At 34.0% G+C, this 27,762-nt stretch overlaps 1 protein-coding gene across 1 annotated transcript in view; it reads right to left on the bottom strand.

Annotated features, from left to right (window-relative positions):
* SCAPER (S-phase cyclin A associated protein in the ER) overlaps positions 1-27,762 on the bottom strand; it is a 459,896-nt gene that overhangs the window by 277,851 nt on the left and 154,283 nt on the right. The window contains 4 exon segments of the mRNA XM_029238862.1: positions 18,559-18,666; positions 19,448-19,600; positions 21,629-21,710; positions 27,615-27,757. Of these exon segments, the coding sequence (XP_029094695.1) occupies positions 18,559-18,666; positions 19,448-19,600; positions 21,629-21,710; positions 27,615-27,757 (486 nt within the window).

Raw genomic sequence — 27,762 nt, 5'->3', positions numbered from 1 at the left:
CAACATTACTAATTATTAGAGAAATGCAAATCAAAACTACAATGAGGTATCACCTCACACCAGTTAGAATGGGCATCATCAGAAAATCTACAAACAACAAATGCCGGAGAGGGTGTGGAGAAAAGGGAACCCTCTTGCACTGTTGGTGGCAATGTTAATTGATACAGCCACTATGGAGATCAGTATGGAGGTTCCTTAAAGAACTAAAAATAGAATTACCATATGATCCAGTAATCCCACTACTGGGCATATACCAAGAGAAAACCATAATTCAAAAAGATACATGCACCCCAATGTTCGTTGCAGCACTATTTACAATAGCCAGGTCATGGAAGCAACTTAAATGCCCATCGACAGATGAATGGATAAAGAAGATGTGGTACATATATACAATGGAATATTACTCAGCCATAAAAAGGAACGAAATTGGGTCATTTGTTGAGATGTGGATGGATCTAGAGACTGTCATACAGAGTGAAGTAAGTCAGAAAGAGAAAAACAAATATCGTATATTAACGCATTTATGTGGAACCTAGAAAAATGGTGCAGATGAACTGGTTTGCAGGGCAGAAATTGAGACACAGATGTAGAGAACAAACGTAAACGTATGGACAACAAGCTGGGAAAGCGGTGGGGTGGGGATGGTGGTGTGCTGAATTGGGCGATTGGGATTGACATGTATACATTGATGTGCATAAAATTGATGACTAATAAGAACCTGCTGTACAAAAAGAAAAAATCAGTTATTTAAATATGCAGGTGTAGATCCATTTATCTACTCTGTTCCACTTGTCTATTTTCCAATCTAGATACTAATACTACACCATTCTGATTGCTATAACTTTTATAATAAGCCTTATAATCAGGTAGCATAACATCTCCAACTTTGTTCTTCTTTTTCCAAAGTGGTCTGGTTATGAATCAGTTTGTAAATTTTTACAAGAAAGTGGAGAAGTACTGAGATCTTCCTGAATGGAACGCTTGTAGGATAGAGCCTGAGGATTTGTCCAAGGTGTTCTCATTTAAGTATTATTTCCTAAGCTCTGTATTTATGTAAAACAGAGATAATGTAGAAAAAAATGTTTAAAAAGCATATATATAATATATATAAAAATTCTCAATTAAAAATGGCTACCCTTTTAATACGTCTGATGAACTTGATGTGATTGAGAGACACCGATATTGCTGTTTCCATTACCTTGTGCGTGAGACCTATTAGATGTGTGAAAATACTGACCCCTTGGAAAAGAAGTCTGTGTTAATATAATTGTACATTCTATGTTGTCATATGTAGCGTATCACGTAGACAACTGTCTGGCTGTACTTGGAAGACTTTTTGAAATCTGACTGCTACTCAATGATTTTCTGTTTTAAAGAGTGTGAAACAGATCACATATGCAAGTAATAAGATCAAAAATCTTAAGACCAATGTATACAATTAAACCACATAGCTTATATTCTTAAAAATAAAAAAAATTCAGGATTCAATCCTTGCAATGCAGCTTATATATAAATAAGTGTGTAAGATTCATATATTCATATGTAAAGAGCTGAAAATTAGATCAAAATGTTAACAGTAGGCAAACTATATTTTTCTCAAATTTTCCACAATTGATATATATTAATATTTTAATTATTGTGAAATTAATGCTAATAAGGAAATGCAAGGACAAGGCAAGCTATTTAAAGAAAAGAAGATTGGTTTGTATTAGGTTACAGTTGCTATAGGCTCATTTGTGCTGCAGAAGAATAAGTATAACTACGTAAAAATACACTCATCTTTCTGTATCTATCCACAATCCTAATTATTATGGAACAGGCACAAGGAAAAGCGAAGTATACTCTTTGAGACACAGTATCTACGACTCATTTCCAAAATATGAATCAATCAGAACCAAAAATCATCCAAAGGCCCCTGGATCTCCTTCTTTCCTATAAAAATTTTAAAAATACAGCTCCTACCCTGGAATCCTGCTCAGTGCAAGTACTTATCTGCTACTAACAAGTCAGAAATGAGTCTTCATTGGCTATTCTCAGTATTTGACACTGTTAATTCTAAATATCCATTAAGAGGGGAGACTGTTTTTCCTTAGGAATAGAAAAGCAAATCAATGCAGTCGAAACAGCACTGAACTGTGAGTCAAGATAGCTATACCAGGATAAATTCTACAACTCACGGCTAAGTGACTTCTCTGGGCCTCAGTTTCCTCAGTAGGAAAAAAAGAAAAGGGATTAGACAGTAAATTGTAAAGTCCCCCATTTTCTAACATTCTGGAAATGAATGTATCAAGCCCAAAAGCTAATTAATGATGGCTCACTGTGTACACACATACACACAGACAAATTTAAGTCTAGTTTTAAAGTCACAGTTGTGACTTTTTATATAAAAACAACATTGCTGCAATAAGAAATACCAGTACAACATATAAGGAAACGAATACCTATACAGATGATCTCATCAAAGTTTATACCCTTATTCTTTTAATTACCTTTTACGGCATACTAGACCAAACCCTGGCCTTTCTAACATAATTTACTATATTCAATGAAATAATTCATATTGAAGTTTATGACCTCGATATTCTATCAGACTCTTCCTAAAGGTTCTCATAGTTCTTTATTTTTTTAAAGAGACAGGAAAAAATTAAGCCATAGATAGGTTCATGATCTTTGGGAAAGAATGTCAAAGTTCTAATAATAGTTGATTAGCAGGAAAATATAAATGACACAATATAGGACTTTATTTAACTATAATTATTATAGCTCTCTCAAGGGTTACCACACAATAAATACATTTCATAAAATGTGCTACATCAAAGACAATAATTTGCTTCCCATTATTTAAAAATATTATAATACAGAACTGAGAATTTTTAAGGATGTTATTCTTCTTTGATCAAAAAGCGTTTAAATATGTCTTCTTTGAATAAAAAGGACCAGAATTTCATTACAGTAATACAAATGTATGTTTACTTGAAAATCAAACGTCACGTTCAAGAGGCATATTTCTCTAGAGCCAAAAGTTTACTTTCAAGAGCAGGGTGGATGCCAAGTTACTAATCTAAATAGATGAGAAATTAATGCAAGGGTTTTCACATTTTGTTTGGAAAACAACATTTTTCTCGCAACCTCATCCTTTACTTTCTAAACTTTGTAATCTAAAATCCAATGATATGAATCAATTCCAGAACCAAATAATGTTTTCTCTTAAATTCTTAAAAATATTATGAGGCATTCTGCTCTTTGAAGCCTGCCTGGCACAACAAGAAGTAAGATAAATAGGAGGCATTTTACAATATTTTCTCACTGTCTTCTACAAAAACTGGGAAAGGGTGAGAAGGCCTGGAGGGTTGGAACTTGTTTTTCTTGTTTCTCTGGATGATGATGGTAAGAAAAGTGAGGGGTGAAGAAGAGGTGGAAGAGTGGAGAGATGAAGGTGTTTGGGAAGGGAAGAAGAAGGAAAATCAGGAGAAAAAGAGGAAGAAGCAGATGAAAGAAGGGAAGAAATAAAGAAATACTCAACCACAAACAACATGGCATTTTTAGACAGTACTTTACCACATATTTTGAATACCGACCTCACAGACATAGTATATTGAAAATAATAAGTAACAGCTTAGCTCATTAACATTTAACTTATTAACATTTAATTCAATACTAAGTGCCAAGGGCTTATGCTAACAGCTTAAGTTAAAGAGTCAGAGTTTTACTCAGAATAAGACCAAAAGAATCTAAACTATTATTTTGACTGATATCACTTTCATAAAACTATTCCAGCAGATTATCCCCCAGAAAGATATCACAGTAAAGCTGATTTGTAATTACTGATTGTTTGGATGGCATTAGCCATATCTACAGACTATTATCATCCAAGCACTATTCAGAAGTGAAAACACCATATACAAAAACTAGTTCCTTTATATTCAAATGAGTGTTTAGAGATTCATGAAACTATGAAATTTATCAGAGATAGCATAAAATTAAGAGATAGGCTCAAGTGACATTATTTATCTGTATTTCCCTGGTCCCTGGACTAGTGCAGAGTGCACAAGCAGGTGCTGAAGAAATGCTTAAAAAAAAAAGTTTGAGAGTTCCATTATATTTAAATAAAATTTTAAATTTAGTCAAACAGTAAATTTAAGAAAATCTGAAATGTAATGCCTTTTATCAAAATAATGTCCTTTGTGACAGCATCATTTTGAAAAATTAAACACATGTGACAATGACAATTTTTAAAACTCGATAGGCTATTTTAATTATACAAAAGATTCAACTCTGCCAAGGTCCCTGTCTACAGGTATAGGATACACTTATGTTCTTATCTACTACAATCTATGTATTATATTGTTTGAAGTGACGGATGAGAAAAATGAAGCTAATGAAATACTGTGAAACAGACACCATGTAAAAGAGAAAAGGCCATCTTCTGATAGAATGATAGTCCACCATCTGTCCCCCTGCCACTCAGTGACAATTACAAATACTCCATCAGTTTTCTGATTGGTGGAGATGATAAATGAGGTAAAGACTTCTTTTTCAGATACTGATATTCCTTTCTGATCTAATCTGAGGTTTAACAGATGACTCAAAGAAAAGCCCAGAGTTCAACAAGCTTATAATTTATCATGCTGTGAAGATGGAAAGAGGTCTGAGTGCAATACTACAACAGGGAATGGTTCAGTAGTATTGAACCACGGCTTATAATGAAAAATATCTTTGCAGAATTCTCAGATTTCAAATATAGCAACTTAGATTAGTATCAGACTTCATCCTCAGAAATCGTTTCAATAATATCCCAGTAACAATATTACCACAGATCACAAATAACATCACCCTTTCAATACAGAATCAAAGAGACAATAATGCTCATAGACAGAGCTGGAACTCCCCATTTGTGAGTGGCTTTCACAAGCCCTGGGTGACAAGGGCTTGAGAGAGTTAGCAGCTTCACATCATAGTCAACAGTACCAGAATAAACATTCCCTTTAAGTCTATTGACCTTTAAATGTTTAAGAAAAGGATGCATGCGAAAAAATAAATACATAGGTTAAAAATAAAAGGATAAAAAAGGATATACCACTCTAACACTAGACAAAAGAAAGCTGGAGTGGTTATGTTAATATTAGACAACATAGCAAAGAATATTATTAGGAATAAAGAAGGTCATTTGACAATAAAAAGGGGTCAATTAGTCAAGAGGACATAACAATGATTAGCATTTATGAATCTAATAACAAGGCTTTGAACAACATGAAGCAAAAACTGGTTGAATTGCCAAAAGAAATAGAAAAACTAACAGTTAAAATAAAAGATTTCCATATCCCTCTCTCAAAAATTGATAGAACAAAAGCAGGCAGAAAACCAGCAAGGATATAGCAGATGATAAAACTTTTTGAGGTGACAATTATGTTCACTATCTTGATCTTGGTGATGGTTTCATGGGTGTATGACTATGACAAAACTTATTAAATCATAAACTTTAAAGTAAGTGCAGTTTAATGTATAACATTTATACCTCAAAGTGCTTTAAAAACAGCAGGAAATTCCCAATTTGTATGAATCTAGGCACTATAATACTGAGTGGAAAAGAGCTAAGTTCAAAAAGATCACATACAGCATGGTAACTTTTTATAGAGCAGAAAACAACTAAAATAAAAGTATATTTTTTAGTAACAGATCTAGATGCAAAAATAAAACTATGAAGGGAAGAGGAGGAAAGAGGAAGAATATAAAAGTACATATCAAAAACCTAACCAAACTAGGTTTGCCATAACAATACAAAAAAAAAAATTCTAGGAGAGAGGCATTAAATAAGAAAGAGGAATGTTTCATATTCTTAAAAGGTATAATTCATCAGTAAGATGAAAAATGTGTAAATAGTTATGACCACAATAATTAAACTTTGTGATATATATATTGCAAAAACTGATTTTAAGAATACAAGGAGGCAAGAATAAATAATAATAGCATATTGGCAGTCTTCATTTTTGAGAAAAGGATATTAATGAGCACAAAAATAGGTGTAAAAAAGTAAGAATATTCACATAACAATGAACAAATTTGATCTAACATATATTATACATACCCAAAGAGAAAAAAACATATTCTTCTTAAAATTTTACAATGTATGAAGCTATAAAGAAAATCATTAAATTTCCCAAAGTAGAACCTATATAAGGCATAACCTATGACCATAATGAAATAAAAATTGAAATTAAAAACAAAGAATAGTGCTCATTTTGGCATTACATATTTTAAATTAAAGCAATGCACAGAAGATTAGGCTGGCCCCTATGCAAAATATCTGACAGTCAAATCCATGAATCATTTCACACTTTTAAATACACACAAACACTCATATTCATAAAATAAAGCAAAAGGCATTGCCACCACTCTAATCTATAACCTTGGAACTACCTCTTTGTTTAAAAGAAAATAAAAACTGAAATACAAAATACTTGTAAAACCCACTAATTATTGAGAAACAAGCCTAGCAAGAAATGCTTAAGACTTAAATGAAGAAAACTATACACTTTACTGAATGACACATACATACAAATACAATATATGAGTAGACAAACATGTGGCTGGATGGAAAGAAAGAATATTTAAAAGATGTCCACACTTATCTCAATGCAGTCTCAATCAAAATACAAACAGGATTTTCTTAGCTTACAAGTTAATTGCAAAGGTTATGTAGAAATTGAAAAGCAGAGGAATAGCTAAGGAAATTTTGAAAAAGAATAAAGAAGAACAAACTGACCCTATGAGGAGTAGAAGCAAGAAGGCAGCAAATGATATCTACTCAATTTTTGGAGAAAATAAATGTAAAATTGCAAATGTCTACCCAGTGAAAATATCTTTCATAAACAAAAGCACATACAAACAAACAAAATTTCCTACTGGGAGATTCTTACTAACCTGAGTAGTAGGCACAAAGACAGTTGTTCTATTATTATTCTACAAACAGTATATATACATCTTATGTACTCTTCTGCTACATAATGAATTTCACCAAAATATTTTAAAGTAGAAAAAGATACACCATGCATATACTAAATAAATGAAATCTAGTATATGTATACTACTGTCAAACAAAATAAGACTTTAAGAAAATTCTTCAGAGGTAGAAAAAAAAGCCAATTTATTTTGTGAATCTATTATGAACTTGATGTTAAAACCAGAAAGCACCTGCAGAAAAAAAGGAAAACTATTCACCTATAGCATTACTCATGCTACAGAGCCATTTCATATAGTAAAAGGCTGAATACATTGAAATATATACAATTGTAAACTTGTATGCTCTTAGTAACCTAGCCTCAAAATATATGAAGCAAAAATGGATGGAACAAGAAAAAATAAATTTATGATCATAGTGAGAGACTTTAATCTCCTCAATCAGTAATTGAAAGTAGACAAAAATCAATATTGATATAGAATATTGTAATATCATGACTAATATGCTTGATAGAATAGGTAACTAGAAAATACAATTTCTCTTCAGGCACAGAACATTTACAAAATCTTACCCTGTGCTATGCTACTTCAGATTTCAAAGGATTTCAAAGACTACATTCTCTGATCTTACTGTAATTAATGTAGAAATCAACAGACAAAACTCTTATGTTTGGAAATTTCAAGTCAATGTTCTAAACAACCAATGGATAAAAGAAAAAATTCTGAAGGAAATTAGAAAATATTTAGAAGTGAGTAATAATGAAAATATATTGTATCAAAAAAGGCCTTAGAGATTAATATCTTTAGGAAAAAAGGCTAAAAATTAATGAGCCAAGCATTCACCTTAAGGAGTTAGAAAAAGACTGGCAAAAATAAACTCAGAGAAAGAAGTAAAAAGGAAATAATAAAACCAAGAAATGACATTTACTGAGTAAAAAACAAAGAAGCGATAGGATCAACAAAACTAAAAACCAAATCTTTAGAAATACTAATAAAATAGACAAACTCATGATAAGAAAGATCAAGAAAAAAAATATAGGCACAGGACTTCCCTGGTAGTCTAGTGGCTAAGACTCCACGCTCCCAATGCAGGGGGCCTGGGTTCGATCCCTGTTCAGGGAACTAGATCTCACATGCCACAACTAAAAGATCCCGCCTGTCGCAACTAAAAGATCCCGCCTGTCGCAACTAAAATGATCCCGCATACTGTAACGATCCCGCATACTCATGCCGCAACTAAGACCCAATGCAGCCAAATAAATAAATAAATAAATATTTTTAAAAAAATATAGGCACAAATTTTAAATGTCAGAAATGAAAAAGGAGACACAGTTAAAGATTCCTTTTAAAATCACAAAGAATACTATCAAAAATGTTTTGCCAAGGCCATTGAAAACTTAAGAAAACATATAATTTCCTAGTAAATGAAAATTTACCAAAATAGATGTAGTAAATCATAGAAAATCAAAATACACTCAAATAAATAATTGCTAATTTAAAATCTGACCAACTCATTAGGTTAGCTACTACCAAAAAAACATAAAATAACAATGTTGGCAAGGATGTGGAGAAATTGGTACCCTTGAGCAGTTTATGGGAAAGTAAAATTGTACAGCTACTGTGAAAAAAAGTTTAGTGTCCTCAAAAAATTAAAAATACAATCACAGTACGATCCAGAAATCTACTTCTGGGTATACATACAAATAATTGAAAGCAAGCATTCAAACAGATATTTGTACATGTCCATAGCAGCATTATTTGCCGTAGCCAAATGGTGGAAGCAAACCAAGTGTCTATCAACACATAAATGGATAAACAAGATGTGGTATATACATACAATGGAATATTACTCTGCCCTAAAAAGGAAGGAAATTCTGACATATGCTACAACATGGTTGAATCTTACGCTGAGTGAAATAAGCCAGTCACAAAAAAACAAATACTATAGGATTCCATCTGTGTGAGGTGTGTGTGGTAGTCAAATCCTGAGACAGAAGGAATGGTGATTGCCAAGGCCTGGGGGGAGGGAGAATGGGGAGTTATTGTTTAAAGGGTAAAGAGTTTCAGTTTTGCACAATGAAAAGATTTCTGTGGCTGGATGTTGGTGATGGCATACAATGTGAATGTACTTAATGCCACTGAACTGTACACTTAAAAATGGATAGGATGATAAATTTTAACTCGTGTATTTTACCACAAATAAAAAACAGAAAATAATTTTTCAGAAAAAACATATACTAAGAACATAATTTTATAGACACATTAAACAAAACCTTCAAAGAAAAGATTATTTCTATTTTATGCAACCTATCCCAGGAGTTTAAAAAGAAAGGAAAAACTTGTTAGCTTATATTATGAAGCTAATATAATCTTGAGAAAGGAAAATTAGGAAAATCTAACTAAAATATTTGCAAAACAAATTCAACTACATGTCTTTTTACTTTTTTCGGTATGCGGGCCTCTCACTGCTGTGGCCTCTCCCATTGCGGAGCACAGGCTCCGGACGCGCAGGCTCAGCGGCCATGGCTCACGGGCCCAGCCGCTCCGTGGCATGTGGGATCTTCCCGGACCGGGGCACGAACCCGTGTCCCCGGCATCGGCAGGCGGACTCTCAACCACCGCGCCACCAGGGAAGCCCCTCAACTACGTATCTTTAAATCAAGACCAAATAAGTTTAATAACAGAAAAGTCATTAATGTAATATATCACATTAAAAAAATTAAGGGAGGGCTTCCCTGGTGGCACAGTGGTTGAGAGTCCGCCTGCCGATGCTAGGCGACACGGGTTCGTGCCGATCCCACATGCCACAGAGCGGCTGGGCCCGTGAGCCATGGCCGCTGGGCTTCCGCGTCCGGAGCCTGTGCTCCGCAACAGGAGAGGCCACAACAGTGAGAAGCCCGCGTACCGCAAAAAAAAACAAACAAAAAAAAAATAAATAAATAAATTAAGGGAGGGAATTCCCTGGTGGTCCAGTGGTTAAGATTCCGCGCTTTCACTGCCGAGGGCCCGGGTTTGATCTCTGGTGGGCGACATAAGATCCCACAAGGCGTGCAGTGTGGCCAAAATAATAAATAAATAAAATAAAATATAGGAAAAAGTGACCTTTCCATAAGATCCAGAAAAAAATTTCAATAAAAATTAATACCTACTTATTTTTTTAAGACCTTACAAAACTAGGGAACTTCCTTACTTTGATGAGACCATTTATAAAAACTTGTAAATTGTTAAAACTCCAAATCAGAAAATAAACAGGGTAAAAAAAAGTCTTAATTTCATTCAGCTTAAAATGCCACGTTACTGAACTAGTTACCAGCATAAATCTAAGGTCACTCTGTACCCCAAATCCTATAGTATGGTTAACACAGATGAAACCCTGGCAAGAGTCAATTGTACATGCTGTAATTCACTTGTTCTACAATGCCAAAAAGCTAAAAAGCCAACTTGAAATTAAGAATACATGCACCTATCTGAGCAAATCTCATCAAAGTGGTCAAAATGGAATCTAGTATTTTGTCTTTTATAATGGCATCAAAGGATATTGCAACAATTTAAAAGAATAAAGAACTAAGGATGTAACTAGCCAAAATACCCAACTTCACCATAATGGTCTTTTATGGTTGCAGATGCATTCATTTATCTAATTTTAACCCTGAACCAAGAAAAAGCAAAAAAGGGGCACAGAAGACTCCGGAGCAACAGGGACACATCTCCATTGTTCTATTTCTTTTTTAATTTTTTAAAATGCTTTTGCTTTTATCAAAGTTACCCATACGCATAATTTACACAGTCAATAGTTCAAGGAAAGTAGTTTCCTACTGGTTTCCCCACTTCTTTGCTCAATCCAGAGGCAATGATTTTAGCTGGTTATTTTATCTTTTTTTCTCTATACTCCTTAATATATTTTGTGTTGCTACTTCTTCATTTTTCAATTTTAGGATTATCTACTGACTTTTCATTGTGAAACATAAGGACTTAAGCTCTACTCCTGGAACCCGGTCCTCCCACCCACACTGTGTATCTCATGTATTCCCCTATCCTTCCAAATGTAAAGAAAAAAAAGAAGTGCTATCACCTAATTATCCAGGTGACAGGAATATGGGGTTTACTACATTACTTTCTTCTTTTTTTGGTGTAAAATTTTAATATCTAAAAAGAAAATTCAGCAATGCTAGTGAAATATGGGAGAAAAGGTAATATGTTTTATCTTTGCATCAAATAATATATATAAATTATCTACAAGGAATGAAATATTAAATTTATATGACTGAAATTTTCACATAACATAATTATATATCTAAAATTTTTTCACTTTATAAAAATTTCTTCAATGTAATTTTAAACTAGGCCACTTTATTTTTATTTTATATTGGAGTATAGTTGATTAACAATGTTGTGTTAATTTCACATGTACAGCAAAGTGATTCAGTTATACATATACATGTATCTATTCTTTTAAAAATTCTTTATGCTAAGATACTTCATAATCTGAAAAAAATCTTTTTGAGAGAGAGGACCAAACTACGGGACTGTGAGAATTCTGCTTTATAGCTTTGTGATTTTCCTAACACAACAGATGTGCCTACTCTGCCAACTGCAAGAGAAGCCAAAGTGACAGAATAATTATTACTAAAACTCAGTAAGTTTGATCAGAGATAGGTGTTCCCTGCTCCTCTATGAATATCTACTTTGGAACTAAAACACTGGCCACTGAATTTCAGATAAAGAACCTAATAAAGTCTTAATTAAAGTAAAAGCATTTATAATCACTTAATTATTAAGGAAAATTAGAAGAATTATCTAAATTAGGCATGTAAAATGCTAAATTTGTCATCTATCCTCATTAGGGCAGCAATGTTCCCTCTCATAAACTATCAATAAATCTTTCATTTCCTTTATCCCTCCCACATGAAATCGTCATACTATGGATTTCAAGATTATGCAGGCATAAAATTTCTATATAAATACATATTATAAAACTTTTACAGCATATTCAAGTAGAAGCAGCTTGAGCTGTATAAATTTGTCTCACTGTAACCCTGTTTCAGATCCTCCATCATCCAACTGAAAGACAGCAGCTGAGAAATGGTGATCACAGTTGCTCCGATCTTTTAACATCGCCCATGGACACAATTCTGCAGCTCCTTGTAATTGACACTTAAGAGCCAGATGGGAAAGTATCAGCCTATACTCTGTGAATGTATAGAACTAGCCACGGTTCTAGTCATTCCTAGCTACCATGATCTGGATTAAGAGTTTAAGGAGTTTAAGAGTTGTCTTTTATAAAACAATAGCGTTTAGGTATGTAATTAACTTCTTAAAGGCAATGGATACCTGTTGCAAATAACTGCCAAAAACATATTATAGGGACCTCCCTAGTGGTGCAGTGGTTAGAAATCCACCTGCCAATGTAGGGGACACGGGCTCCAGCCCTGGCCCGGGAAGATCCCACATGCCGCGTAGCAACTAAGCCTGTGTGCCACAACTACTGAGCCTGCGCTCTAGAACCAACAAGCCACAACTACTGAGCCCATGTGTCACAACTACTGAAGCCCGCATGCCTAGAGCCCATGCTCCACAGAGAAGCCACCGCAATGAGAAGCCCACGCACCGCAACGAATAATAACGCCCACTCACCGCAACTAGAGAAAGCCCACGTGCAGCAACAAAGACCCAACACAGCCAAAAATGAATAAATAAATAAATAATTTATATTAAAAAAAGTATAACCTTTAACACTTAACATATCATCTAGAAAACTCCATTCTAAACTTCAACTAAGTAGATGCCAAAAGGAAAAAATAATCTTAATTAGTTTAAGTAAACTATGAAATTTAGGCAACAACCATGATGCAAAAGAAAAGTAGCATGTATTACAGTATACACGCACCAAGGACTCATGCAGGAAAATATGGTTGAAATGGCTTTTCACATTTGTACAGGTTAACAGTGTTTTGAGAGCTAAGAGTCACAGAATGAAATTTTATCCAAAACTAAATAGTTTAAGTTTCTAAACTGCAGTTATTTGTTACCTATTTAAAAATGCATTTTATAATAGAGCAACTGTTTAAAAGCAAAGATCAATGGAAGAAATACTGAGACAGTGATTATTAGCAGTGAAAGCACAACACGTAACATTAGAAGAAGCATGAGAAACAGGTATCACTGGAGTACTATTTCAAAATTATTAATGTGATTATCCATTTTACCTTTCTTAGCACATGGCCTTTGCCCATTTCAACCCAGCTAAACAGGTGATTAGAATTTGTTCCAAAATAAATAAAAGAAAAAAAGCACCTTATAATCAACTTTAGATATGCAGAACAGATATATGCAGCAAGACAAGAGTTTTATAAGCCAAGCTAACATCCTGAGGTTTAATAAATTTATTTACTTTGCCCTTTAGCATGTCAATAATCAAGCCTGGAGGATTCCTATAGCATTTACTTCAAAGTATGGAGAAAGTTCCCTTTTGCAACCTTAAGGCTTAGTTACTTGGTTAGAATAAGGAGGAAAGAGAGGTTAAAGTAAATTTTACTTCTTTCTAGCCAAAAAAATTTGGAGATGAAAGGAGGAAAAAAAAGTGTGTCCCAAGGGAGATAGGTGTGTTAGCTAAATCAGAGTAATGACAAAAGTATTATTTTGATTCTCAAAAGAAACTGTCTCTCTAGGTGTCCCTGGCACCAAATAGTGTATGGTCCATTAATATGGCCGTGCTGTGTGGTTTAGCTTTCCCCAAATGCCCTTACTTCTTATGTGATAGAAGCCAGTAGGATGCCAGGGGCCAGAATGCAGGTTATGGGAAAGTCTCAGAGATATGAAAACAGAGAGAACTGAGGGGTGGCCTGATCAGGAGGAGGTAAATAAATGGCTGATGCTCCAAGTGGAAAGAATAGATCAAGAGTTCACTAGCCACCCTTCCAGATCGGTGGCCCTAAGTAAACTAAGTGAACAGGTAAACAAGCAACTCACACTGGAAATCAGAAAAGACAGAAGATACGATGTAGTACGATCCCAACTTTTCCTCCTAACATGGGGTTACATATGCCATACTCTTACTTCGATACGCAAAGATGCCACCTTAAGGAAATAAGCAAGAGGATGGGGACCAAGGGTTGTTATAAAAGAGGCTGGGTACTAACTATGGAAACTAAGTAAATTACCGGATCAAATGAAGGTTTAAAATAAACTGGTTGCCTACTTAAAATTTCTTCCTTAAAAAAAAAAATGTCTTCCTTGAACCAACGAAGAAGACTAAATCGGCTATAGATAGATAGCTACATATTCTCTGCAAATCCCAGGTACAATGTGAGTGAATTTACCACCATAAGAATTCCAAAAGTGAGAAGAAATATACACATTAACAATCAGCTATATGTGTGTGTGAATTATATACACACACAACTATAAAAATTTTCCCATCCTATTAAACAGAAAATGAAGGCAATGGAAACTATGTCTTATAAGAAAGGGTAAGATGTTTTTACATCATTTCTCAAACTAACATAAAATGTAATTATTGAAGTATTGGGGGGAAATGAAGATCCATTCTAAATGAGTTCTAGTTTTTTAATTTGACTTGATTTTCTGTTGAAAGGCAAAGAAGATATTTTCCTAACATGATTATAAAAAGAGAGTAAATACTTGTGCTTCTACAAACATAATAACCAAGGTAAAATGAAAATGAATCTATTAGGAATTACGGAGTTATCTGTTATTTCTCAGACTGCCATCAATTCTGGGAGACATCTACTACCTCTTTTTTTTTTTTTTAATTAATTTATTTATTTCTGGCTGCGTTGGGTCTTCGCTGCTGTGCGCGGGCTTTCTGTAGTTGCGGTGAGCGGGGGCTACTCTCCCTTGTGGTGCGCGGGCTTTTCATTGCGGTGGCTTCTCTTGTTGAGGAGCACGGGCTCTAGGCGCGGGGGCTTCAGTAGTTGTGGCTTGCGAGCTCTAGAGCGCAGGCTCAGTAGTTGTGGCACACGGGCTTAGCTGCTCCGCGGCAAGTGGGATCTTCCCGGACCAGAGCTCGAACCCGTGTCCCCTGTATTGGCAGGTGGATTCTTAACCACTGCACCATCAGGGAAGCCCTTTACTACTTCTTCCACGTCAATGCCAGGCACACTCTAGCCAAAGAGATTGGCTTATATCCCATTAAATACAGTGATATCTTTATATTTTTACTAATTAAAATTTTCATTTTTTCTTTCAATCACCTAATTAGCATAATTTTCCAAGCAGAAATACTAATTTGGGATTTGTAAAATCACACTTGGTTGTAAACATTCAATAAATTATAACTTAAGATTCTTCATAAAAGTTGTTTTCATACTTTCCATGAGTTAAATGAAAATAAACTATTATTTTCTCTATATTTAAATAACATGGTTGACAAACAGGTATAATGTATATGCTTTTAGAGCCAAGAAGTCTCACAAACACAGAAATGGATAACTTAAAAAAATTTTTTAAACCTTTTTAATTTCATTTTCTATATGGAATTAAAGGTACTTTATGCAAGTCCTACAAAAATCACTATCAGCTTCCTCATAGAGTGTGAAAACAGGATCACAAAAGAAATCAGAGTTTTAATTAAAACTAATACTTTACTATTTCTCTAGTAATGTGCTGAAAAATTAAATTTTGGAACGTATTTAAACTAGCACCAGTTTCTTTTGACCTTTAAAAATCACGTACTTCTATCGTTTGCATTCTAAGATGATGAAAGAGAAAAAAAATCAAACATGTAACAGCTCTTTTTGTGAAGTCTCAAGAAACATAAGAAAAATTTCCTGGTCAAATTACAATAAAAACACAAAACATTAAACCTTTCTTGCTGGGCAGCTACCTATTATGTTTAACAGGCTTGAAACAAAATGTGTCAGAGATCAAGAGTAAGTTATCTGATATGTCAAGTGCATAAGGTCAAAGGTCCAATTTTATTAGGTCAGAGGTGGTATAAATAAAATCTTATATGTCAAAGAAGAAGGGTCACAGATAAAGTGTATATAATATAAAGACATCACAGATGACAAGTAATAACTTTAAGTAGAACAAGTATGTTTACTATAGATACCTTTGCTGATTAAAATGACGTGTGTGTGTAAATATAAAATTGCCTTTCTGTATTACACAACTACATTGCACACTTGTTTTCAGGAAAAGTGGGCTATAACCAAGAATAACTACATGAATTGAGAACTTAAAGAAAATTTAATACTTTTATACTGAAACAGTACACAAAATGAATACATCGATCAAATCTCAAACCACAACAGCTAAACATCAAACTATGCTTTAGTAGCTAAAAAAGTTAGATAATATTAAACATTTTTCTTCCAAAGTACATGAATTAAATATTCTTTCCTTCTCTACTTCTCTCATTGAGATAAAAACACATAAAACTTGGATTCCAGTTTACATAATAGCAGTGCTCCACAAAAATTTAAAATATTTTTTTGTAAATTGAATAATATATTTAGTTTTTTTTATTAAGAGAACTTAGTTACAAACAATTTTTGTAAGTGGAAGAATTTCCTTTATAATGGGAATAATTAAATTCTAATTAATGAAGCAACTGAGAATTTTTTTTTCATAGTGGAACACACATAAACTTGACTCTAGCTCTAAACAGTAAACTTAAGTAGAGAATGCGGATAATCACATGAATGATTCAAGTAAAAAGAAAAAAATTCCATATTACTCCCTCTTAAAATACCCATGTGATTTGATTAAAAGGCAAAAAAATTATTTCAGGTAAACTAAAGAGATGATTAGTTCCATTTTTTATTTCACCTTTATTAATGGTACCTAAAGCCATTCTGTATAACCTTTCAGTTCAACTCAACTAAATGAGTTCTTATTAAATACCATACTATGTGTCAAGCATTATGTCAAACAATGGATATTACAGAAATTAAACATTTAAAGACTTCCAATTTCAGCCACAGTGACTGGCTTATACTGGACTAATCTTCCAACTCCAAAAGTTGCACAAAATATACAAAACATCTATTTAAAGGCATTAAAGAACAGCCAACACAGCCAGAACTTGAGAGACCATGATCCCTAAAAGGAGGGAAGCACATGAGGCGAGCTCCACATTCACTCTGGATTTTTCCCTAAGGGCTTATGCCAATTTTTGGCATGAGAGAACAGTGCAAGGTGAAAGTGGCAGTCTTACTAAGCTGAGGAGACAGAATTTGGTTTAGAGCTGTCAAAATAGTTGGAACTTGAGGGGCAAAAATCCTTAAAAGGAGGAATCATAAAGAAGTGAGCCAAATTAACCATGTGCAATTTCCCCTCAAACACTGGTCATATCCAGAAACTTAGGAGAAAACAGCAGCTTTGTTCCTCCTACCTAGGTAAGATTTATTAAGAACCATCCACAGAATTACCCCTGCTTCCTGACAGCATCCATTCCAGAGCAAAGTCCCACGTCCTTGAACACTCCCCCCCACCTCCAGGTCACCTAGCAAAGATCCAAATCCTATAATAAGTCCTTTCTAACACATTATTGAGAAACTATAACTTCCCATAGTGTGCATTTTCCCTTCTTTTAACAAGTCAATAAACCTAATTTTGTTCAATTGTAGATGTGTTCCTGATGGTCTTTGCCTGGAGAGCACTGACAAAAACCCAAGAAAAAGAATGAACTATAGCTTCATATAAACATTAGGGATCAATCTCACAGACTTAAGGATGAGTGAAAGAAGTCAGGTACAAAAAGTACATACTGTATGATATCATTTATATGAAGTTCAAGAACAGGCAAGACTAACTGATTGTGCTAGTAGTCAGAGAACAGTTACCTTTTGGGGGCACGACTGAGATGGGGCATGAGGGAGCCTTCTGGGGTTCAAGAAAATATCTATGTGCTGATATGAGTGGAACAAATGTAAAAATTCATCAAGCTATATACTTTAAATTTGTGTATTCTATTAATATATGCTCTACTTCAAAAAAGAGTTAAACACACATGTGCACATACACACAAGTATGGCCCTCAAAGAACCACAATAACCTTTCCTGGACATATTAAAAGATGCTTGACAAACATGAATTTCTCATCTTTGGGTATGTTTAGAAATTTTCTATTAAAAATAGAACCAACAAATTCAGAGATTAGTAATGTCATACATAATAACAGTCGAATGAAAAACATTTATAAAACTACTTATACAAATCTAAATTCCATGTAAATAGCAATTATAGGTAGATAAATAATGCATTTCCAAAAATTTCTAAGTATTGTACTGATACAAAATTATCAATTTATATGATTTGTATATTGTTAACTGTTTTCCAAGAAACATAGAACATCACTAAATAAAATTATTAAAAAATTTAAATTATTAATATTTTTAAATTATTAAAATACCATAAACCTTTTTTTGCACTGAAATTATATAAACAGTATTAAATTCTTATTTCTATGTTTCTTTTAATATATATACTAAAATAAGGACATTTGTATACTATATTGTAGTAATTAAATATTAAATATAGTTTTAAATAATCACAGAAATACATATGAACATGGATTTCTTCATAATAGAAAAGAACATAGAAGGTACTCAATAAATGAACAAAATTAAAGCTTACCACTTCCTCATCTGAAAGTTCACGCCCTTGGATGCTGCTATTTTCTCTCACAGCTTGCTGGTGTTTTTTTCCTTTAATGTGGCTAAAAAGATACACCTCTGAAGAGATCTAAAAGCATAAAATCAAAGCAATGTAATGAACATATAATTATATCTTACTTCAAATATTACACATTCTATCCAGTATACTATATGCAAGTTGCGATCACTCTAGCATTTACATATTAGTCTCAAAAATATTTTCTTTAAAATACAATTCTGAGAATCCTCTAGAACAGGGGTGCCCAACCCCGGGTTCGCGGACCGTTACTGGACCTCTTAGGAACTGGGCCGCAGAGCAGGAGGTGAAAGGCGGCAGGTGACCGGCCAGCGAGTGAGCGGCTTCATCTGCCGATCCCTGTCGCTTCCGTTACCACCTGAACCATCCCCCCTCCCCCATCCGTGGAAAAACTGTCTTCCACGAAATCTGGTCCCTAGTGCCAAAAAGGTTGGGGACCTCTGATCCAGAAGACACATGGTCAAAAAGGCATGTCATCAAAGCCAACCTTAACAGAGTATCATTTCTTCTAAGTATCAAGTTTCAGCACTGAAAATGTTCCTTTTCTTCTGTGGTCATAATACCCAAAAATATTGACTTGGGCTATCATTAAGCAGGTATACATCCATTTTAGCAGCAACTGCATGCTTTGGTTCTTTGCACTACTACTCCTAACTGCTGATACTATTTTTGTACTACTTACTTTGCATAAAAATCATGAAAGAAATCCATGGTAGTCAGCAGATGCCTTAGTATGACTTTTAAAAGAGTGGGAGAATATATTTCCATAGTTTAATAAACTTTAGTAAATAAATTATAACGTATCGTAACAATACTGATACTGACAACCTACCGGGACGTTGCAGAGAGAACACTGCTTCTTTCTTTCATAAGGGGTCAATTTGGGGGCATAATCAGTATTTGCATGTCGTCCACTGCTTAACTCAGCAGCTTTTTCTTTTCTTTGCTCAATCTGTTCCATGTGCCTTCTAATGCTTTCATCATGCTGTAAATGAAGTCGAAGTGTGAGAATACAGAAATTTATTCAAGTTATACTGAGAACTTGAAAAAGTAATATTTCCATTAAACTTTCTAATATAACAAAATGTCTTAATTCAGTATTAACTTGCACACTGAGGACAAGAATCTAAATAAAGCCCTTTAATATCTCCTACATGCACAGTAACATTTCCTAAAGTGTACTTCATGGAATTACACTGTGGGTTATTAATAAGTATTGATATTTTGTGGAAGAGGTTCTATGGTCAAATAAACTTGGAAAATATTAAGTTAAAGCTACTTACTTACTCCAGCTTGTCACTGTGCATTATGACTCAATAAACCTAGCTTACACTAAGCAACATTTTACACACTTATGTGATGACAACATACTTTTGAGAAGCACTTCCTGGAACACACTATGGGAAATGTTGCCCCACAGGTAAAGACCAAGCTCATCCTCACAGCAAGGCCCACCACGACACAGACCTTTACCCACATCGACTCCAGTGACTTCCCAGAAAACAAAAAATAAACCAACTAAAAAACACTATTTCAGACTTCTGACTTTGTGCTCATACCATTTCATACGGCTTGATGCCATCCCACCCATCTACCTATTCAATTTGTCTTTCTTTCAAGATTCAGCTCACAAATTATTCTCTAAAATTATTTCCCTGACTTCTGAAATTCTTCATGTTAGCTTAGTATCCTCCTCTGTGCTTTCATAGCACTCCATAGCACTCTATCCATATGGAAATTATCTGCTTAGCATCTGAATCTCACACTAGATTGAGTTCTTGAAACTGAGAACCATGTCTTACTCATCTCTGTATCCCCATGCCTAGCACAAGACTCAATAAATATTTGCTGCATTAAATTTAAATACATGATAAAGTTCTAGAGCTATGCAAATAGTAAAATAGGGTTCTCTACTCCCTGGAATTCACTACCCCTGTGAAAACCCAACATGTAAATAATTGTGACACAATGTAAAATATTCATACTGCTAGAAACTACTAATGGTAAAGATTTTCTAGAAAATATCAGCTTATCATAATCTCCCAAGCAACAACTGTGCAATTCATAAACACTGAAATAATCTTTTAGTTTATTTCTAAATAATTTAAAGTCTATGAATATAAGAAAGCTAGTAGTAATGTCTTCAAGTCATTAACAAATTAGTTACTAAAATCAAGAAATGCTAAAATTCCTTTACATTTTTTCTGTCAATTGCTTTATCTTACTAAAATAATTTCAGTTTTCAGATAGTTGAGTTGGAATTGATCATAGCCAAAACCATATGTCTTATTCTCCAAATACTGATATTAGGAATACAAATTAATTCAGTTTATTTAAAAGAAATATGACTGATTCTTTTCTTTTTTTAATAAATTTATTTTATTGATTTATTTTTGGCTGCATTGGGTCTTTGTTGCTGCACGTGGGCTTTCTCTAGTTGTGGCGAGTGGGGGCTACTCTTTGTTGCAGTGCGTGTTCTTCTCATTGCGGTGGCTTCTCTTGTTGCGGAGCACAGGCTCCAGGTGCACGGGCTTCAGTAGTTGTGGCTCCAGGCTCTAAAGACCAGGCTTAGTAGTTGTGGCGCACGGGCTTAGTTGCTCCGTGGCATGTGGGATCTTCCCGGACCAGGACATGAACCCATGTCCCCTACATTGGCAGGTGGATTCTTAACCACTGCGCCACCAGGGAAGCCCTAATTCAGTTTTTTGGGTTTTTTTTTGCGGTACGCGGGCCTCTCACTGTTGTGGCCTCTCCCGTGGCGGAGCACAGGCTCCGGACGTGCAGGCTCAGCGGCCATGGCTCGCGGGCCCAGCCGCTCCACGGCATGTGGGATCTTCCCGGACCGGGGCACGAACCCATGTCCCCTGCATCGGCAGGCGGACCCTCAACCACTGCGCCACCAGGGAAGCCCCTAATTCAGTTATTATACAATTAATTAAATCGATAAAATTTTAATCTCATGCTACATTAAAATAGCTCTAAAATTTCAAATTAAAATATATAATATTCCTACCTTGAGCTGAATTTTTTTCTGTAGCTCTTCCATAGCTTCTTGTTGAGCAGCTGTGAGTGCTGCCAATCGTTCTTCCCTGTCTCTATAAGAAGATATTTAAAAATTATAAACTCAACTGCTTGGAGTAACAAATTTCATGAGGTTAAAAAAATACAATTAGGACACACAGGCTTATATATTCTAGAGAGTTTTTTAAATTATTTTTTTCTGAATGCCTATTAAGTCTCAGATATATTATTGCTCATTAAACATTTGGGAAGCAACAAATAAAAGCAACTTTTATAAATAATAAATCATTATTTATAAAAGTAGGTTTCTGGACCCAAGAATGGGTTTAAATACTAGCTCTGGGCTGTCATTTAAATATGGCATATTGAAAATATATATTTATCTCTTTTCCCTTCCAAAAACCTACAAAACAATATGAAAGGAATAGAAAAGGCAAAAATTCACAAAGACAAAGAGAATACGAGAGGAACCAATCACAAACAAATTATAAGACATACAAAGAAGTATGACCATGTTTAAGAAAAATGCAGTCAAATGAAACTCTCTGAATGAGGCCATATGCTAGATTTATTTGGTATTATAAATACACTATAAGAATTAAAAGAAAGTATGCCAACCTAAGCAAAAATATTGTGACAATGATTCAACAGATAGAGAATCTCAACAGAGAAAGAGAAAACGTTTTTTAAGAACTTTCCAACGAAAGGAACTAGGAGTCCTTAAACAAATGGCTTTCTAGGGATGGAGCAGGGAAAATATAAGATGAATTTGAAGCATCTTGCAGTGCCAGGAAGTAAGGAAGTACTCAAAAAAACAAAATGATGAAGTATGTCAAAGGCAAGCAGGGGTCAAACGAAAAAGCTTCCAGTGTCCAAAGGTGAAACAATTTGAGCAACAAAATAAATACCATAATACTGGTTTGTAACCCATAGTATAATACAAATATAAACGAGTCCCCGTTGACATAACAAAGGAATTTAATAAATAAATGGGAGAACAAATATCCTGTACAGAAGAACTGCAAATAATTTACGTATGAATTCGTGTCTCAAGGAGGTAGAGAATAACTCCCCATCTCTTCAGCATAGGCTTGCTTCCAAGGAGGACAGCATAGGGAAATTTTTAAACTATACAGTGGAGAAATCTGACAAATACTACCTTAGCCAGGTGATCAAGGTTAACAAAATCAGTGATAAGTCAAGGTGACAGTATGAACCTTAGACATTTTAAAAATGGTAATTCACATTCACCCCTGTGCTCTTCCTCCCAAAACCCATAACCTCATTCTAACCATGAGAAAATCATCAGACAAATCTTAAGAGAGGAAAAGTCTACAAAATACCTAACCACTACTCAGAGCTGTCAAGGTCATCAAAACCATGGAAAGTCTGAGAAACTGTTACAACTCAGAAGAACCTGAAGAGAAATGACAATTAAATATCTGAAGAAATAGTGGCCACTTTCCAAATTTTATGAAAAGCATTAATGTACAGAGTAGGATAATCATGAAGAGAACCAACCTACTGGTGAAAAACAAAGTCAAAAAGAAAATTTTGAAAACAGGAAAAAAAACCCAACAACTCACCATATACAGAGGAAAAACAGTATGATTAATGGCCGACTTTTTATGAGAAACAACAAAAGTAAGAAGATTCAAAGTACTGAAAGAAAAACCAAGAATTCTATATCCATCAAAACTACCATTCAAAAGGAAGCCAAAATAAAAATATTCCCAGATAAGCAAACACCAAGATAATTCAATGAAAGCAAACCTGCCTTACAAGAAATACTGAAGGAAGTCCATCTAGCTAAAAACATATGCCAAAGGGTAACTTGAATCCATAGAAAGAAATGAAATACACAGGAAATGATAAATATGAGGATAAATATAAAGGAATCTACAAATACATTTTCTCTATTATTCTAATTCCTTTGAAAAATGTGGGACTGCATTTAAAAAATCGTAACGCTGTATTGTTGAGTTTATGACATATATAGATGTAATATATATGACAATACAAGAAGAAAAAAACATAGTGCTATATTGGAACAAAGTTGTTCTATTTTACCAAAATTAAGTTAATTTTAACGTGAAGTAGTTTGTGATAAGTCAAGATGAATACTGTAATAAAGAAAGCAAACACTAAGCAAATAAGTAATACGGTTTTTAAAATCAAGAGAAAAATGTAAATGATGCCCTAAAAAGTACTGGTTGAGGGACTTCCCTGGTGGCACAGTGGTTAAGAATCCCCCTGCCAATGCAGGGGACACACGTTTGAGCCCTGGTCTGGGAAGATCCCACATGCCGCAGAGCAACTAAGCCTGTGCACCACAACTACCAAAGCCTGGGCGCCTAGAACCTGGGCTCCGCAACAAGAGAAGCCACTGCAATGAGAAGGCCAGGCACCGCAACGAAGAGTGGCCTCCGCTGGCGGCAACTAGAGAAAGCCCACGCACAGCAATGAAGACCCAACACAGCCAAAACTAAATAAATCAATAATTTTTAAAATGTACTGGTTTAACAAAAAAGAAGACAGTAAAGGAGAAAAAAAACTTGAGACATACAGAAAACAAATATCAAAATGGCAGACATTAAATTCAGTCATATCAATAAATTACATTAAATAAGAATGGACTAAACAATCAAAAGGCAGAAAATAGAAGGCCAGATATAAAAAGAAACCTCAACTATATATAAGTGACACACTTTAGATACAAAGACACAAAAAAATGTTTCCCTTTAGACAGAAAAAGACATATCATGTAAACAATAAACATGGCAATATTTAAAACAGAAAAAAAATTGACTTTAAGACAAGAAATATTTTTTAAAAAACCCAACGAGGGATATTTCATAATGATAAAAGGGTCAATACTTCAAGGAGTTATAATAAGTATAAATTACATGCCTTTAATACTAAGGCACCAAAATACATGAAGCAAAAAACTGTCAAAACTGAAAAGAGAAATAGACAATTCAACAATTACTTTTGGAGATTTCAATAACTCTATCTCAAGAATTAATACAACTAGACAGAAAATCAGTAAGTATACAGAAGACTAAACACTATCAACTAACTTTATTTAACTGACATTTAGAGAACACTCATCCGAAACAGCAGAATACACTATTTTCCAAGAGCACACAGAACATTCCCTAGGATAGTCTACACTCAAGACCATAAAGTAATAAGTTCAATAAATTTAAAAGGACTGAAATCATACAGAAAACATTCTTCAACCACAAAATATTTAATTAGAAAACAGAAAAACGGGAGACATTCCAAATATTTGGAAACTAAATAACATGCTTCTGAATAACTCAGGAATCAGAAATCATAAGAAATATTAGAAAAAATCTTGAATTGAATGAAAATAAAAATACAATATCAAAACTGATGAGATGAAATTAAAGAAGTGCTAAGAAGAAAACTGGTAATTCAAATGCTTTTATTAGAAATGCAGAAATATCTAAAATTAATCAACTAAGTTTTGACTTTATAAAAGTAGGAAAAGCAAAGCTAATCAAATCCAAAATAAGCAGAAGGAAAGAAATGATAAATATCAAAGTGGAAATCAATGTAACAGAAAAAAGAAACATAATGTAGAAATTCAAAGAAACCAAAAGCTGGTTTTTTGGAAAGATCAACAAAATGTACAAACCTTTAGCTAGACTACCAAGAGACAGAGAGACAGAAAGACAGAGACAGAGAGGAGAGACATAAATTAGCAAATAAGGAATGAAAGAGGAACATCACTATAGATCATGTTAAAATTAAGATCCTTATAAGGAGCTATTAACAACTTTATAAAAATACACAACTTAGATGAAAAGGACAAATTCATAGAAAAACACAAATTACCAAAGCTGACTCAATAAGAAACAGAAAAATCTCAATAGATTGATAACATGTTAAGAAAAATTTATTTGGTAATTTAAAGTCTTCCCCAAAAGATAACTCCAAGCCCAGATGGCTTCACTAGTATATTGAACATTTAGCAAGAAAAAGTAACAATCCTACACAAAGAGTTTCTGTAAATAGTGGAGGAAAAAACACTTCCCATCACATTCTCTGAGGCTAGGATTGCCATGACACGAAAGCCAGACAAAGACATAACAATTACACACCAATATCCCTTATGAATACATCCTTAATAAGAATTCAACAACACATAAAAATGATTTTACACTATGACCAAGTGCGAATTAACCCAGGAATGTAAAGTTGGTTTAATATCCAAAAATTAATTAATGTAATAAACCATATTAATAAAAAATGAAAGCTACATGATCATCTCAGTGAATGCCCCCAAAGAAGCATTTATTTAACCAAATTCAAAGTACATGCATGCTAAAGACTCTCAATAAACTAGAAATAGAAGAGAACTTCTTCAACCTGATAATGAGGATTTATGAGAAACCTACAACTACATCATACGTAATAGTGAAAGACTGAATGTTTTCCCCCAAGATCAAGAACAAAATAAGGATATACAATGTCACAGCTTCTATTAATGTTATATTGTAGGATCTAGTCAGTGTAATAAGGCAAGAAAAAGAAATTAAAGACATCTGTATTAGAAAGCAAGAAGTAAAACAATCTCAATTTGCAGAGGACATGAGCCTTTATGTAAAATATCCTAAGGAACAACAACAGCAAAAAAGAAAACACTAATAGGAAAATATGCAGAGGAAAGTTGTGCAAGATCATAAAAAATTATAAAATAAAATATATAAAAAATTGTATTTCTACATACTAGCAAAAATACTAACAAAAATGAAATAAAATAACTCCATTCACTATGGCTTCAAAAAGAGTACTTAGGAAAATATTTAAGAAAAGAAATGCAAGACCTATTTTCTAAAAAATACTGTTGAGAGAAATTAAAGCAGATAGAGACACATACCATATTCATGGATCATATACAATATTGTAAAGATGGCAATTCTTCCCACAATGACTTATAGATTCAAGGCATTACTATAAAAATGCTTGCAAGCTTTCTTTTTTTAGAAACTGGCAAGCCTACCCTATAAAATTATTTGGAAAGCAATTCTGAAAGAGAACATCAACATTAGAGAACCTACATTAATTGATTTCAAAACTTGCTATAAAGCTACAGTAGTTAAAACAGTGTGGTGCTGGAGTAAGAACAGACATGTAGATATCAAAAGAACAGGACAGAGTCCAGAAATAAACCCTTACATCTATGATTAACTGACCGTGAACAGGCAGCAAGGATAGTCTCTTAAAAGCTACCCTCTTCAACAAATGGGGCTGTGATAAATGGATATTTATATGCAAATAAATAAATTTATATTTTTGATTCATACCATACATAAAAGGTATCTTAAAAGGAATTAAAACCTAAATGTGTGTCAAACTGAAAAACTATAACATTTTGAAGAATATCTTATGACACAGGGTATAAAAGGATTTCACAAACAAGATCAAAAAGCACAAATCAATTTGGCCAATTAAGTGCTTTTTCCTGGGTCTTTGAATCTTAAACAAGTGATTTTAAAATGTAGGGATGGCTGAGTGTCATTTAACATAATCAGGGCGGCAACACGTTGACCAGACCGTTTCCATCAAAAGACCACTGCCGTGGCTCCTGGGACCTAGTCTCTGATGCTTGACCATGTCCCAGCCTGGTCATCTAACCACCTATCACTTTCGCTCCCAATATTTTACTTAAAATTTACTTTGCTTAAGTTAGCCAGAATCAAATTCTATTTCTTACAACTGAAAATATCTTGAAATATCAAGTTTCCCATCCAACAGAAATTTTCAAAAGTTTTCCATTTTGAGTAGGATGTCTTAATTCCTGGAAATCAAAATTCAGTATAACATTTCTGTATATGTAACACTTTCTGAAAATTCTACATGACAGCAAATAGCTTCAAGATTTGATTTGAATATGCACTCACTGCAAATGTTCATCAGGATCAAAATCAAGATAGCAAATGAATTACCTAGCTCTTTCCCGGGCAGCATCTTCCCGGGCTTTTTCCTTTTCTTGCCTCTGTTGCTCAATTCGGGCTTCTTGTTCTTTCCTCTTCATTAACAATTCTTCTACACGGGCCTGCCGTTCTGCTTCTAGAGCTCTCTTACGTTCCTAAC

The sequence above is a fragment of the Monodon monoceros genome, unplaced genomic scaffold (genome assembly GCF_005190385.1).
Source record: "Monodon monoceros isolate NGI ecotype Baffin Bay Population unplaced genomic scaffold, NGI_Narwhal_1 Super_Scaffold_21, whole genome shotgun sequence".
NCBI classification, from domain to species: Eukaryota; Metazoa; Chordata; class Mammalia; order Artiodactyla; family Monodontidae; genus Monodon; species Monodon monoceros.
The sequence above is the reverse complement of the archived record's forward strand: the minus strand, read 5'-3'. Positions and strand labels throughout refer to the sequence as shown.